General features: G+C 31.9%; 1 protein-coding gene and 1 long non-coding RNA gene across 2 annotated transcripts; one reads left to right on the top strand and one right to left on the bottom strand.

Moving 5' to 3' along the window:
- Positions 1 to 1324: 1324 nt before the first annotated feature.
- LOC116412645 (uncharacterized) lies at positions 1325 to 2658 on the bottom strand. Its single transcript, XR_008253492.1, has 3 exons — positions 2394 to 2658; positions 1829 to 1972; positions 1325 to 1605 (listed from the first exon to the last, which is right to left on the bottom strand). It is a non-coding gene; the product is annotated as an uncharacterized LOC116412645 (long non-coding RNA).
- A 1112-nt stretch (positions 2659 to 3770) lies between these two features.
- LOC113512552 (uncharacterized) lies at positions 3771 to 15203 on the top strand. Its single transcript, XM_031907001.2, has 19 exons — positions 3771 to 3861; positions 3940 to 4240; positions 4327 to 4470; positions 4827 to 5089; positions 5928 to 6132; positions 6318 to 6491; positions 7072 to 7207; positions 7556 to 7708; positions 8455 to 8594; positions 9106 to 9254; positions 10116 to 10271; positions 10382 to 10512; positions 11066 to 11242; positions 11653 to 11803; positions 12738 to 12884; positions 13104 to 13210; positions 13389 to 13506; positions 14257 to 14445; positions 14850 to 15203. Exons 1-19 carry the CDS (start codon positions 3847 to 3849, stop codon positions 14973 to 14975), a joined length of 2982 nt encoding a protein of 993 aa, XP_031762861.2. The 5' UTR covers positions 3771 to 3846; the 3' UTR covers positions 14976 to 15203.
- Positions 15204 to 15851: the final 648 nt, after the last annotated feature.

Raw genomic sequence — 15851 nt, 5'->3', positions numbered from 1 at the left:
CATCAGTGATAATTTCCAGGGGGAACCGCAAGGAGGTCGACCTAGTTGGGTATATTGCTAGCAATGGGATTCTCAGTCTCCATTACTAACAATCCCTTCCCCCCCCCCCCTTGGCGACGGTTAGGTACCGCTTTCTATCAGGTGGGCCGTCAACTAGTCTGCTATTCTAAGATGCGTAAAAAAAATTATACAACTAGTGAAGACTTAATTGTTAATCTATATAAATAAATAAGCTTAATGTTATAGTCGACATTACCTCTGATAATATTTGTACCTACTACATTATATACAGGAGAAAAGAGATTGTTAGTAATACGAACTAACAGTCCCAATGCAGTTATATACCCTGTCAGGTCAACCTCCATGACCCTGGAAAACATCGTATTGAATCCCAGATATATTCATCACGATGGGCTAACTGACCTGCCTTTCTCACCTGTCATCTCTCACTGGTGGCCCACCAGTGTATACTGTTAGTGCAGACAGTGATACTATTCTGTTATTACCCATTACAAAAAAAAACTACTTTATATTGGAGTATATTTTTTGCGACAGTTGTGTGGGTAATATGCCTGCGGTTGTTGCCTTAATACTAAGATAATGAATTTTTTCCTCAATCCTTTGGTCATTTATTTTTATTGTATACCTATGAATTTGTATTGTGTATGTTTTTTTCATGTTTTATGGCTAATAAATGTTTTCTATTCTATTCTGTTATTATGTAATATATAAGTATATTAAATTCAATAGAATGAAGACCTTAAAACATTGCGATAAGTCAATGCGTCCAATTAGCTAAGGACCATTATTTGTAGCAGTCTATAGGGCCTGTATTCAGTAGTAGACAATAATATACAATAATAAACTTTTCCCAAGACACATGAGTAAAAAATAAAAAACAGGTCAGGTGCGAGTTGAACTCACACGCCGAGTTCCATTCTTAAATATCATCATCATACGAGTATCAGCTTTTAACTGTCCACTGCTGAACATAAGATGTTTTGCCAGTATGTTTTGCCTTAAGATGTTTTGCCAGTAGTCGCTACGCTCGGCAGACGGATTATCAACCACAGTTAGGCTTTGGAAATGTTTTAAGAGGAATGCTGCTGCCCATCTCTCGCCCTCCTTCTTCGACACCCAAGGGAAAGAAAGGGGTGGCCTATTCAATACCAGGAGCACACGCTCTATACGAAAATACAGCCCATGTTACTTGCTAATAATATAACTTTCTATAGGTGAAAAGATTTATTCTATATATTATATAATATACGAAGAGTTTATCCTTTAAAAATAAATAATCAAGTTCTCAATTATAACATTAGTGTAAATTACTGAAAACTTTATTACTTGATCACGTCAAATTAAACATATGTCACACGTAATACTTTATTTACGGAATATACAATACAAATAATGCTCACACATAATAATGATGTTTGTCTTGGCTCATGTTTTCTTAGTAAATATGGTGTTTATCTGAAAACAAAATATATTTCCCTTCTTTGAAAATGATACAGCATGATATCTGAATGTGCCATAAAAGAATGAATCTCCCAAAAAGCTTTCCGTCAGCTGTGTAAAATTCATTTTGCTGATATATTCGCCCTGAAATTATACAAAATTGGCATATACTTATACGCCAAATAGTATCTTATATCCTACATAATAATTGTAATAGTTTAAATTTATTATAAATAAGTATTACATATGATAATAGTTTATTTTTTTTACTATTAGTTCGAACATTTGATAAATACAGTTTAAAATATATATTTTAATATGTTCAAATAGAAACAGTTAGTCATATGATTATTTGAAATATACAAACCTTTTCCACGACGCAATCTTTTTTAGATTTAAAATTAACCTTAATCAAGCTTGCCGCAGCAAAATGGCTACATACGTCTTTCACTTTATGCCTCCATAACAATTTTTTGCGATTATCATTTATAGCAAATACGTCTACCTTCATCTGAAAATATTAAAAATATAAATTATCACTGTTCTTAGAGCAACCTAGTTTAATGATATGCGTTCTAATAAACTTTACAGACCGCAGAGGTCGTAAATTCGAGAATGGCTGACATCAAAAACTGTGTATGACTTTAAATTTCCAACTATTCCTCCGGTGATAAAAAACACCGACAACAAATCTAAATAATCCGAGCGACGATGGTAAACTTACCTCATACCACGTTGGATTCTAATGTGTAACTATGTCGAGTGTTATGTTCACCACAATAGCAATTTTCGACTAATATTTTATGTTATGTAATTTTTTTTATTTTTTTTTCATGTATACTCTAGAAGTCGATACAGTCAAATATTATTTGTTTTCAAAATTACCTTAAATAGTCTTAAATAACTTACCTAGTTTTAATATTTAATCTTACCTCTTCAATTCGACTTCGTTCTAAAAATATGTGTTTAACAACACCCACAAAAGAATTATCTTGTTTCAATACGTGACTTTCGATTTCTGTTAAATTTTTCTGTCTAGGACCAGAGCACACGGTAAGGTCATATCTTGAGATTATATATGGACCCTGTCAACAAACACATATGAACAATTCGTTGATTTATTTTCAGCAGTCTTTGAAGACCTATTTAGTATATGTACAAAGTCAGTAAATACCGTTAAATTTAAAGTAGCTTAACAATATTGGCACCATAATAGGACGCATATTAAATGGGGGCAGAATTAGCTAAATCTTGTATAGAATGGTGTATGTTACATATTATAAATTTTTTTAAATCTTAATGTATTCGAATTTATGCTAACAACATGAATGGATATTGAAAACCAGCTAACAATACAATAAGTCATTCTCTTTTATGATACTTCGTAAGGGGAGAAAAATCAATAAACAAAGTGATTCCTTTCGCAAAAAAAAATTGACGTAACGGATCTCCTAGGACTTTAAAAGCTGATAACCAGATGCAGTGCTAAGGGCTCACAAATCTATAATAAAAACTTCAAACTTATTGATAAGGTCTAATGATCGTCTTTTCTACATTAAGTTTACAAAAGTACTTACGTAATTGTCGGTGTTTTTCGCTATTTGTGCAAATACTACGGATACAAACAAAATAAATATTATGTTAAATAGATAACACATTACATTCATTTTTAAAAATATGTATCGGTACACATTATCCTCATCAATATAATAATATCAATCTGGCTATAAATGTTAAATTGTTGAACGTTAATAGTAATATCACAAAAGTAGATGTCATTAGGCCATTATATTTTTTCACAAATCTCTATTTAATAGCTGCATTACCTATCTATAGTACTTGAGTACATTTTTATATATACCTACTACCGTCAAAAATTTTAAGCCAAACTGTATTTTAATGATTAACTATATTATACATACAGATTTTTGCAAAATATATAAGTAGCTATATTTATAAGTAATGATGATACTGGTACTACAGGACTAAAAAAATAAGTATCCGTTGAATTAATAAAAATCCTTTTCACAGTAATTAATACAATTTATTGTAGTCTAGAGTAAGAAGGTAATATTTTTAAAATATCGACAGCAGCGCATAAATTTCAAACTTTTATACTGTTTTATACAGTACCTACTTAAGCATGTTAATTGTAAATTGCTAATTAAAAAGTAAAAACTTAATAACAGTATTTGTAATTAAACCTCATTATATAAAAATTTAACAACTTCTGCATAAAAACTATTTCAGTTGAACTGTCAAGTATTGTATATTTGTGTGTGCTTTTCTCTAAAATTCGCATATAGATACTATCTATAATTTACGTCATAACTACAATCCCATGAAATTACGTAATTACAGAAACAATAAATAAATACCAGAATCATGAAAAAAGGGAAGGTATAAACAAGTAACTTTTTAATTTATTTACTAAAACAACAAAAATATATTGAAAACTGACTCTTGTAAATTTTTTAGATTCGGTCGGAAGCCTCTATATCTATAACAAAACCTGACATACAATTTAAAGAGGAAGTATATATTCCACCATTCGATGTGTTGACCATAAAAGTGATAAGTTTTCGAGTTCCAGACGAAGATCCCAAACACTTCGCTATTAAAATGACGTTTTACGATCAGCTGTTATTGACAGCAATAATTAAGTCTATAGGAAGTCGTGAAATTATAAAAGAACAAAAAATATTAGCCAGCGGTGACATGAATTATGATCCATCTGATTACGAAAAAATGTGTCTATTTGCTGACTGTCCGTTAGTAGGTAATATACATATATCAGTAAAAATATTTATCTTTCTTTGAATAAGTATCTACTCATACGCAATAAATTATTATGGATTTTTATAGTAAATGCTCAGCCTCTTAAAAGTGGAGAAACCAACTTATCTGGTGAATCGGGAGACAAATTGTTTCTAAATAAATCAAGCTCCATTGTCACATCCTGCCAGAACATAAGTTGTTGTAACATCGATATTTTACCTATTTTTTTGTGTAAGTCCTGTAATTATAAAACTATATTTAGATTTTATTTCTTACAATTAAAAATTCCAAACTAGTATAAAAATAGTTAATATAATAGAATCAAAAGTATACATGAGAGTAATTTCCCAGGAATAAACTCTCCAAAGTGTCATATTCTTAAAAATTTGTAAACAAAAATGTTAACACTCCGCGTGGCAAATGAAGAACGCTCATTTCTTATATCTTCTTCTTCATCTTAGTTTGCTTAACTTCCTTTTTTTATTTTACTCGAAAAAATAGATACCACTACTTCAACATTATATTCAGTGTATTATAATTTATCTGTATGATGTGTATTGTGAAGGTATATATAATAACTATTTCAGATCGTGACAAAATGTGCATAACAAAACGAATGGAACCAATGATTGAACCTTCAATTTTACATCAGAAAAGTTGGGATAATTTACCATTACTTACAATAGAACTTTCGGTGATGAGGAATCCGCTAAACACTCACCATCACAAACTACTCAAGGAAGCAAATTACATGAAGTTGACACTAATAGCATCTTACAATATGATAGTGCCTTATAATGACGAATACGTATATAGTGCTGCTTCTAAAATGCCTCTTCATAATGAAACTGTTAGTTTAATTCATCTATGCATTAATTATTCTATATTTTGTCATCTCTGATTAATTAAAATATTTAGCATTATAGACAGATGTTTCTTGCAATAAAGATTGAGGAAGGAATCGGTACATAAAATCCTGCCAGAGCTCTACATTATTAGAAATACACCTATCCCCCGATTTACACGGTACTTGTTTTACACGTTTTCGCTTTTACACGGTTTTCCAAATAAGTTTTTTTTTTTTGTTTTTATCGCACTCTACTAAATGCTAAAATCGAAATTTTGGATCGCTTTGGATCGTTTAATGTATTGTAATTAAATAAAAAAACAATGTTTCCGTAATATATTACATATTTTAACCTGTCAATGCATTTTATTTTTATTTCTGTGTACATCTAAAAATATTGAAAAAAATCACAACTGTTAAATAGCAAAATTATGCATTTTCTGCAAGCTTTTCGATTTACACGGTTTTGAGTTGAAAATTTTTAATTTTCGATTTACACGTTTTTCTCAGGAACGTATCTACCGTGTAAATCGGGGGATAGGTGTACAAGCATTTAAATATTTGTTGTATTTTTAGGTTAACAAAATTACTTTTTATCGGTCTGACTACAGTTTGAGTAAGAATGGAGTTTCAACTTTTTTTCTGTTTCAATTTCAGTAACGATTACTAACACTTTGTAAGCAAGTTTATTGGCATTGTTATTAAAATATATATTTATAATTTAGATTCCAACACGTAAAAATTAGAACTAGAATATCTAATAACAAGCTTTCGCCAATTATATTCGCAGTATAAATAATATAATAAATAAAACACTGTTTATCAAATAATTATTTTATAGAATTGCGGCTTGGTAACATTTAATCAAGGTTACAGAATACCAAAAAAATACAGATGCATGAGTTTTTATCCTAAATGGGAGAGCCTCAGACTAAGTGATAATATATTTACAAAGGGAGACGAAAAAATTCACTTTAATATAGAAGACCTACAAAATTACCACGACATAGATGTGAATCGTTACGTTCACAATAGGACAGACCCTTGTATGTCAATTTAGAAATACTTAATAGTATTTATAGTAATTAATATTTTAAATTTAATTAATAATATTAATCATCAATTTTAATTTTTTTTTATATTATACTCTTAACATATATGTTCGTTAGTTATCTCTCTTCTTGTAGAGGATCTCCCTGTTTAAATTTATTCTTTATAATTATATTTATAGATACGACAGTGTGGGGCTCATTTCATCGTACCCTGATGTTAAAGGATTCTAACACCTGGTTATGGAGACATTTACGACAATATAAGTGGCCTTTAGAAGTGCATATGTATGGAGAACAGGACGGTTATAGTTTCATGGCCTTTTTGGACTTATTTCAATTACTTTACCCTGGTGGTAAGACATTCTAAGTCTGTCGTTACATTTAAGCATTTATACCTTTGACTATATAAAATAACTGGTTTTTGCTCGTGACTTCGTCCGCATGGTCAGGTTATATTTACTGAGAGGAATATAAAGTCTATATTCTTCTTCATCCCATATAGGTAGTATGTATATATCAAATCTTCAAAATGAACAGAAACAGCTATCGAATTTTTAGTCCTTTTTCTTCCTCAAATTTTAAGTAAAATATTTATTGGTCTGTGCCTCAACCTCCTAATCTCATAGTGAGAAGATAACTGAATGAATTTCATTATAATTTTATAATTAATAGCGATATGATGAACTGAATCGTTGAGCTTTCAAGAATATAACTGGATACACTGATGGCTAGTTTATCCATCATATCTATATATACTGTTCGTAAAGACTTATCTCTAGGTTACTTCTTAATATTTAAATAGATACTATGATTGTATTGACTTTGATCATTGTTCCCAAACATATCATATTACAATATAAATATAACAGATAATTAAATTTCAAAATATAATATCTTTAAAATAACTAATAACCATAAATCATCCTATTTTAGAGACCACAATCCGTTTGGTTGCACCATTGCAATGGATAAACAGTCAGGCAATGATGGAGAATTGTGGCTGTGATTTACTGCTCAGATCCAATAAAAAGGGACCCTCGACACCAGGCAGTACTCAAAAACCTATCAAGTAAAAAGAAAAATATATATTATTAATAGGAGTTACAATATTATATTCACGAGATTGCTTATATCAGGTTTTAGGGTAATAAATTGTAGAAGAGCATTAGTATGTTTGTAAAAATATAAATTTTACAAGTTTTTATCGGATTGATCAGTTTTAATTTACTAGTATAAAAAGTAACCTATGTTTTTCCACCTCCACTCTAAATCCTAGATATACTAAAACAAGCAAATAATATCCTTTACACATTTATAATCTTATTTTATAATTGTATAATACTTATTAATGTGAATATTTCTCAATGCCGTACAAAGAAATCTATGTAATAAATGATCATCGGACTTTATTATTTAGAAACACAGGTGATTCTACACAAGCGAGCACAAACACTGATGTGGGATATATTGCAAGACCAACAGGAAGTAATGAAAACTCTGCCTTCGTTATTGTGGAAGTTAAATTGGATAAACCATTAAAGAAAGCTGTTATACCACCTCAGATCACTAAGTAAGTGAACAATAAAATATTGTAATTTGCTTTGCCTTATTTATTTTTATTTCATTTCTCTGTTCCTCGTATATATAATAGAAAAACTTAAAAATATAAAAACAAAATTTCAGAAACTACTCTTAAGTAAAATCATTAAAAATGCATTCAAATATATTAATAAGTTTAATATTTTCATCTGACTTCAATAAAGGAGAAGGTTCTCACTCTGTTATGTCCATGGTACTGCTCATAAGCGACGGTTACCACTTTCCATCAGGTGGGCCGTCAGCTTGTTTGTCATTCTAATTTGTATAAAAAAAAATAAAAAACAATTTGTATTTTTTTTTTTTTTATTTAAAACGATGTACTTTCAGATTAAATTGATGGAAACTTCAAATCAAAATAACTGATTTCACCTTGATTGAAGTCAGTTTTTTTATGGAACAAAATCTACTTGTAATCTAGACAGTTCTGGTACCTGGCATACCTACTTCCAGCTTAAAAGGATAATTCATGTTAAACAATCATGTGGTATATTAACATTTATATATGACACAGAAATGCAAACTGAGTACACCGCAGTGGTACATTAGCAATTGTTACCGTATACTAAATAATTAAATGTAGTAAAAGACGTGCTTAAAGACATGCACTATCACAATAATTAAGTTTGAAAACGATGGTAGATGCTATAAACAAGCTAACTCTCTCCCTTTGCAGCTCTACTCCCACTTTCCTTATTAAAAGAACCTTTATTATATTAGTGCAGAAATAGAGGAGATGCTGAAAGAGATGGAAAGAGGTGCTAATAAAAGGGAATGTACTGGACGAGGCCAACTGGACAGAGATTGGCACGCTACTGTTCGATCCGCTGTCAACTCATTACGTAAAGTGCCCCATTACGGTAATTATGAAATTTCTAATCCTGGTCAAATCAACAGACTATTTTATATTATGTATTTTTTATATTTAGTTTATCCATATAATATAAACACAATCTATAATGTGTTGCACGTAGACTCAAATTTCCTTTAAGACCGCAAAAGACCTTTAAAGACCGCAGGTTATATGGAGATCAGGAAGACTTCCCCTCTTTAACTGAATAAAAATGCGCCTTGTGCAAATAAGTAGTGACAAAATCCCTATTATAGTTTTGTAGTCCTATAAAAAAAAATGACGGTCAACAATCAACCGGTGGTTATTTTACTCTTATCTTAACCTACAGAATCGACAAACAAACTACACAAACAGAAAGCAGATAAATTAAATTGTCTGACTAAAGTAAATGATATCTATGATCTGTGATTTCAAAAACTGTCGTAGCTAGCTTAACAAACGTATGTCTTACGCTTTGGCGAGCCTGATAGTCTTTAAAAACTCTATGAATAAGAACAATAAATCTTTACATTATTCAGGTATGACGGAATTTTGTAACTTCAACCGTCAGTTTAGTAAAACGCGCACTCGTGTAGAGCTTACGACGTCCTGCTGGCAAGACGCTGCCGTATACGTAAATAATAACTTTGTCGTCCAAGATTTCCTCTCCTCTGATGAACTTTATGAGGTATCATTAAAAGAAGAACCTTATTTATTCTTAATTAATCTAATAAAAAAGATCGACTCAATATGAAACAGTGGACAACAAATAGCTAAAATGGCATGGTAATTTAAAAAAGGTGTGATCGCCTATGTGGTCCTAACCTAAAATTTTCAGCTATTTCATTTTTTATTTATATCTTATGTGATGTCTTTACTAACTCTGAACCGATTTTGACGATTATTTATAATAATTTTTAGACGAGAATTAAATCAAATATTATTTGTAACCGCAAATTATTTTTTTATTCACAGATAGTATAATGGACGGATAATGGCTGAAATGCTGATGATGATGATATTATACTAGTAGGTATTATAGTAGAGTAGGTACTTATAATTTGTATTTATTTTTGACCACAAAAAGTAAATAAAACCAGCGACATAGATGTAATTAACTTTTTTTTTATTCATACAATTTAAAATGGCAAACAAGCTGACGGCCCACCTGATGGAAAGTGGTAACCGGCGCCTATAGACATGAACAGTACCATGGACATAACAAAGTATACTGTTTCGCCCATGATACCCCCCATGCGTTGCCATTCCTGAGGAGTCAGATGTTATTCCTCTGTACCCTGTAAATTCATTCGATATCCCACCCTTCAAACCGAAACACAGCCATGCAAACACAACTGCTTCAAGGTAGAAACATGAATGAGACAGAAGTACCCAAGCAATCGACTTTTGTACGAAGTCTCCCTCTGGTAATTATTATTTATTTATTTATTAATTTGACACATCATTTGTGTAACATTTTAGGTATGTATGTTTTTTAGCATATATCAATCAAGAATTTCTTTCAAATACAGAGTTCTTATTTTTTTAGGAGATGTTGATGATGGCCCACGCGTGTCTCATGAAAACCACCTGTGACGTCCTTGTAGGTATAGACAATCCACACGAACTAGACCCAGTACTGAGGGCAGCAAGACACGCACGTTACTTGCAGGACATACCTCACGCTACAGAACTTTATCTTCAAGTAAAAACGATAATATAAATATGTAGTAGTTTTCATTATTTATTTACATTATATTGGCATAATGCAATGTTTAAAAAACTTTTAAGAGTTTTAACTTCTGTGTGTTTTAGTTAGTTGTCCAAAGACCTCGCGATGCAGACTGTTGGCGTGAATTGGGCACCTGCTTATTAGATGTAGATCGAGACTGGGCCAATGTCTGCATTAGCAAGTCTATAGAGCTCAATCCAAGGCATCCTTTGACGTGAGTGTCAGCGAATATTTTGTAAAATTTAATCCGATTGCTTACATGGATATGTTTCGGTTTGAAAGATAAGATAATGAAATAAAATTATAGGATACAGAAACATAAAACTATAATGCTCGAAAATGGCAACTCACGAGGAGTGTCACGCGTGTCACCGTGTATTTTCAAAATACATGTGTATTAAAAAAAAACAAAATTATTAAAACCAATATTATTAATTAATATCTAATTTTTAGGTTTTTCCACCGACTGCAAAAAGAAGGTTCTCAATTCGGTCGCATGTTTTTCTATGTTTGTTACCTCGTAACTCCGTCAGTTCTAAACTATTTTTTTTTATCTAAAAGAACATACAGATTGGTCCTATAAAAAAATTATCAATTTTGGTTTAGTAATTTAGTTTTTGATCAAAATAACTAGTTTTGTCACAATTGAAGTCGGTTTCTTTTATGGGACAGATTTTTTAATTATTAAGGAATAATTAACATTATTCCTTAATTTTTGTAGATGTAAGTTATAAATATTAGTTATATTAGGTATATATATTTTATAGCCTCTTATCAAAAGGATGTATAGTATTTGAAAAGGATCCCGAAGCAGCAGAAATCTTTTTCGTAGCGTTATTATCATTGCACCCGTTTTGGTCAACCGGCTGGATTGTTGCTAATGCCTACTATTCAGAACGCGAACTTTTTAATTTGGCGGATGAAATAATGATGTATTTTAAAAAGTAAGTTTATACAAATATTTTATTACACTAAACAAGTAAAGTATCTAAAAAATACCACAGACACTTACACTGCCTGCTCCTGAACCAATAACAGCACGTGACGTTTTATACCTAATTATTGACGCTTATAGGTATAATATTACTAACGCTGTTTTTTTTTCGATGTGTCAATTAATTTATTTAACATAAGATTATTATGTCTATTAGAGAGCCATGGTTCTCTAGTTGGGTTCATAAATATATTATTTTTCCTTTTACTGTAGGTATCTAATCTCTAGTTAAATAATTTCACATTAATATTTCGGTGCAGTTTTGCAACATGTAAAAAGATTTTTTCTGTGAATGAAATTTTTTTCTTTCTGCCATCTTTTTGTATCCTATATATAATATTACATATATACGAACTGTAGGAACCAAACAAAAGGCTACGTAGATATTTTGGGTTACCCTAGATCATGGAATAATGAGCTTGGTGATTGGTGGGACTACACACCGCTTTTACCAGGAATGTGTCCATACTACCACGCGGCAGACCTCCTATTAAGATTACGGGCTATAACGGTTAGTAAAATTGTATTATACTAACTCTTTTCTTAAAGTATATTAAAATTAAATGCACAAATTTTTTTTTTTAATTAGCATGCATAAATACATTAAAAAAAATGGATTTTTAGTACCACTTAAACCTCTTGGGCTTGTGTGTGATACTTTACATTCGGTTCTCAAATGTCAATATTTACAATAATATTCTGCTGTTTTACCAAGGTTGATCAGTAAATAAGCTTTCAGTTTAAATTTTATGTTTTTAACAGTGATATTGTTTCACAAGTCGGTAGGTAGAGAATTTATTAATCGCGGTATAAGGTAGGCTCGTTCGCTCGCCATAGTAATTTTTTGCTCGAGTAGTGACTAGCTTAATAAATTGTTACGCTGACTATAAGTTTAACATTGAAGGGGCGGCATAATTACGCATTGACCTGTAATACCCCATTCATCTGCTTATAGAAACGCGTTACACAGTCAATTAGATGAAATAATCGTAGCAGTATATTATAAACTTACATTATATTAGAAATTCTTTTCATTGTTTTAAATATGATAACAAGTAAATCGTTACCGAAATAGTTACAGGAGTCTCTATGACGCGCCTTACAATTTACATCCGTTAATCATTACGAAATTTAAACACTTTCCCTGAGATATTGGCAACCCGTTTACTGCCGCAATGCAACACTTCAAATCTACAAAAGTATCTAACCGTGAATTTTGAAGTAGACGTGAATCAAAGTATCGTTAACGGAAACTCATTTAAATAGGAAATAAATATCGGTATTATCGATTTTATCTATCATTCAAAGAATAAATTATGTCAAAATAATATAAACCTATATTGACTGTATATGAAACCATATGAATCGATAAGGAATCTACTATATACGAATACTAATTCCAGCTGATTATTTATTAAATTCCTTACTACTTTTTTCCATTAAAGTTGGCAGAAGTATGTGTGGCAAGAGCTCTATCCGAGGCGGGTGAGTCGGCGGCCTACTTCCACTTAGTAGCACTATGTTGCCGACTCCGTGGGCATATCGACGAAGCCCTATGTCACATCCGACAAGGCATACAGAAGTTTGGCGAAGTATGTAGTCAAATTATTATTGACTTATCATCTCTCATATGTATCTCAGTTTCATAACATTACAAGTAAAACTTTTTTTTACAAAGGCTTCGCAAAAAAAAGCCCCGTTTTTTTATTATTTCATAAGTGACTTAATATCACATTTATAGATTATAAGTAAACTAACATAATTCATTTCTTTGTGTTTAAATAGGAATAACAATACATTTATTTTAACAGATTAGTTATATGAGAAGTTTAGAAGCAGAATGTCTACACAAAAATAAAGATTACGATGGCGCCAATGCATGTTTTGAAAAAGCAGGCACCTGTGTTAGTGCTTACAGGTACTACAACTACTATTAATTTAAAGCTTTAACAGATTTTTTATGATATACTACAATATAATACCATGTATGTAAACACCGGTACCGGTAATAATATTTTTTTTTTTTTAAATACGCACAGCCAATTTTCTTTAAACTCGTATACCTACCTATTATTTATCTATTGTTTCATAAATAGTATCCTGCTAGCCATACCCAACTGTGACCCACAGCGAGCTCGATCTGTCCTAGTGGATCTTATTCGTCGGGAACCTAACGCATACGCTTGGATGGCTCTCGCCGACGACTGGATGAAGGTAAATATTGTTCAAAACTAAATAGGGGATTCCTAGTAATGGGGATTTAATTACCCCATTACTATTAGTACACCATAATCAGGTCGACCTCCGCATAGTTCCCCTGGAAACCATCGTGGTTAATTCTAATGAAATTCATCACGATAGGTTAACTGACCTGCTTTCATCCTCATCTATCCTTCCTTACTGGTGCCCCGCCAGCGTGTACCGATAGCGTAAACGGCGGGGTTATCATTTAATTATCACCCATTAAAAGTAAGTCGCTCCGTTACGCCATGCCGTACGATCGTATGCCAATATCATGTATCTCGTGATAACTACTTCGGCAATATTGTCCGAACATCTGGCTGGTGGGCTGCCTCGAATTCTACACGCATATATCTACCTACATATTTTAATCATCTACTTTACTTACACGGTTTTTTTATGAATAATGATGGAATGATAACCCCTCTTATGCTAACGATATACACTGGCGTGGCACCAGCGAGGAATGATTGGTAAGAATGAAAAGGCAGGTCATTTAGCCCATCGTAACGAATATATCTGGAATTATACATGATGGTTTCCAGGAGGGGCCATGTGGAGGTCGACCTGGCAGGATATATTGCTAGCAATGGGACTGGTAGTCCGCCGCATTACCAACAATTCCTCCCCCCCCCCCCACTTACACCTATCTACCTATCAGGTACCTATCGCTCCTTCTTCTTACCCTTCTAATATATACTAAAATTTCTTATATAATAATAGCGAGCAACAACGGGAGAGGGTGGTGATGCTGATACAACGGATGGACAAAAGTCAGCCAAGACATGCGCAGCAGCGTGTGCCGTGCAAGCCCTCAAATTGGACAGACGGGCTGGCCGAGCGTGGGCGCTGTTGGCAAAGCTTGTCACACCTAGTGCTAGGCGTCAGCACTGCAGGGACATGGCTATAGCGGTAAATTCACCTTTTATGTTTTATATACTTTGTATTTAATTAAATGTGGTAGATATTGAATCTTTGAATTACACGAAAGTAGCTAGTGTAGCTTCTTATATTAACCTCCTAAATGGCTTTTTTTAAGTAAAGTGCACGTCACAAAACTTGCGACCCGGGAATGTTGGCAATATTGACTTCATTGAAAAAAAGATCTAGACTGTCTTTATACAGAGTAGCTGCACTATAAAATCACTGTCACGACAGTGAATACCACCGTAGCAGTTTGTGCGTAAAGAGCCTGTATCTATATAAATTAATCATAGTTCGTACCGCACTCAAGTTCTTTACACAAGAGCGCAGAGTCCGATGTCTGTTCAGTGATATACAAAACAGTTCTATTTTAACTGTCTCAAATATTTCAGTGCGGCTACCAGTGGACAGACGAATGCAGGGAGATGGGCTATCACTCCCAACAATCGTTGTGCTACAAAGTGAGCACTTCTTTACAAGAGTGCCAGTGTAAACTATGCTCACACCTCATATTTTAACAGTTAAATATATTGAAGTTCTTTGGTACTAACGCTACTAAAAGCTATGAAGGCCATGGAAGAGTACAAGTGTTTTTATTTGTAAAGACTGTAGTCAGTAAAAAAAATGAAAGAATATTATAATCACTTATCATTTCAATGACTGCTTTTGTTTGGAATTTTCTATTCAGTTCCATTAAAAAGAGACATTTTAATGGAACTATTAGGAAGGATGGAATTAGTAAAATAAATTACCGTAAATTAAATTCCGTTATTAAAAAAAAAAACAATACCTAATACAGAATTAAAATTCTCCGATAACAATCATATACATACCAACTTAGTGTTATAGACGATTCACAACTAGATGGAGCATAGACTTAGTATAACGTATTTACTTACAATCGAAAAGATCTATGGCACACGAATGAAAGATGAAAACTGTTACTTGTTTTATATATTTTGCTTTTTTATCTCTTTTTACTTTATATGTTTGTTGTTATTTGTGTGCTGTAAGTAATGCAAATAAATTACCTTTCTATCTATGTATAAATTAATTAATTGTCTAGATAAAAACAACTAAAAATGACTAAGCCAAAAATTTCGCCAGAAACCAAAATAAACTATTTATAAATATACTTAGAAAAATAACTACACCATAATATATAACCCAATAATCTCTCCACTCTCTCTCTCACAGACATCATTATTATGTCTGTAAATCTCTCCATAATCATAATAATGTAGAATCTCCTACTATTTGAAACTTAGATTATATAGTATAGTGTGTTATACTAAATCTATGATTTGACACGAATCTATCCCCATATGAAGGGAGAATATTAACTTACTACTGTAATAAATATATGCGTGGTAGGTTTTAAAACATCTGATGAC

This window comes from Galleria mellonella, unplaced genomic scaffold (assembly GCF_026898425.1).
Source record: "Galleria mellonella isolate WM207_F2 unplaced genomic scaffold, CSIRO_AGI_GalMel_v1 utg64, whole genome shotgun sequence".
NCBI classification, from domain to species: domain Eukaryota; kingdom Metazoa; phylum Arthropoda; class Insecta; order Lepidoptera; family Pyralidae; genus Galleria; species Galleria mellonella.
This window is presented reverse-complemented; position numbering and strand designations above follow the sequence as displayed.

Coding starts and splice junctions, on each gene's coding strand:
- LOC113512552 (XM_031907001.2), top strand. Junction 10,272..10,381: donor CTACAGAACTTTATCTTCAA/GTAAAAACGATA, acceptor TGTGTGTTTTAG/TTAGTTGTCCAAAGACCTCG. Junction 13,507..14,256: donor TCGCCGACGACTGGATGAAG/GTAAATATTGTT, acceptor ATATAATAATAG/CGAGCAACAACGGGAGAGGG.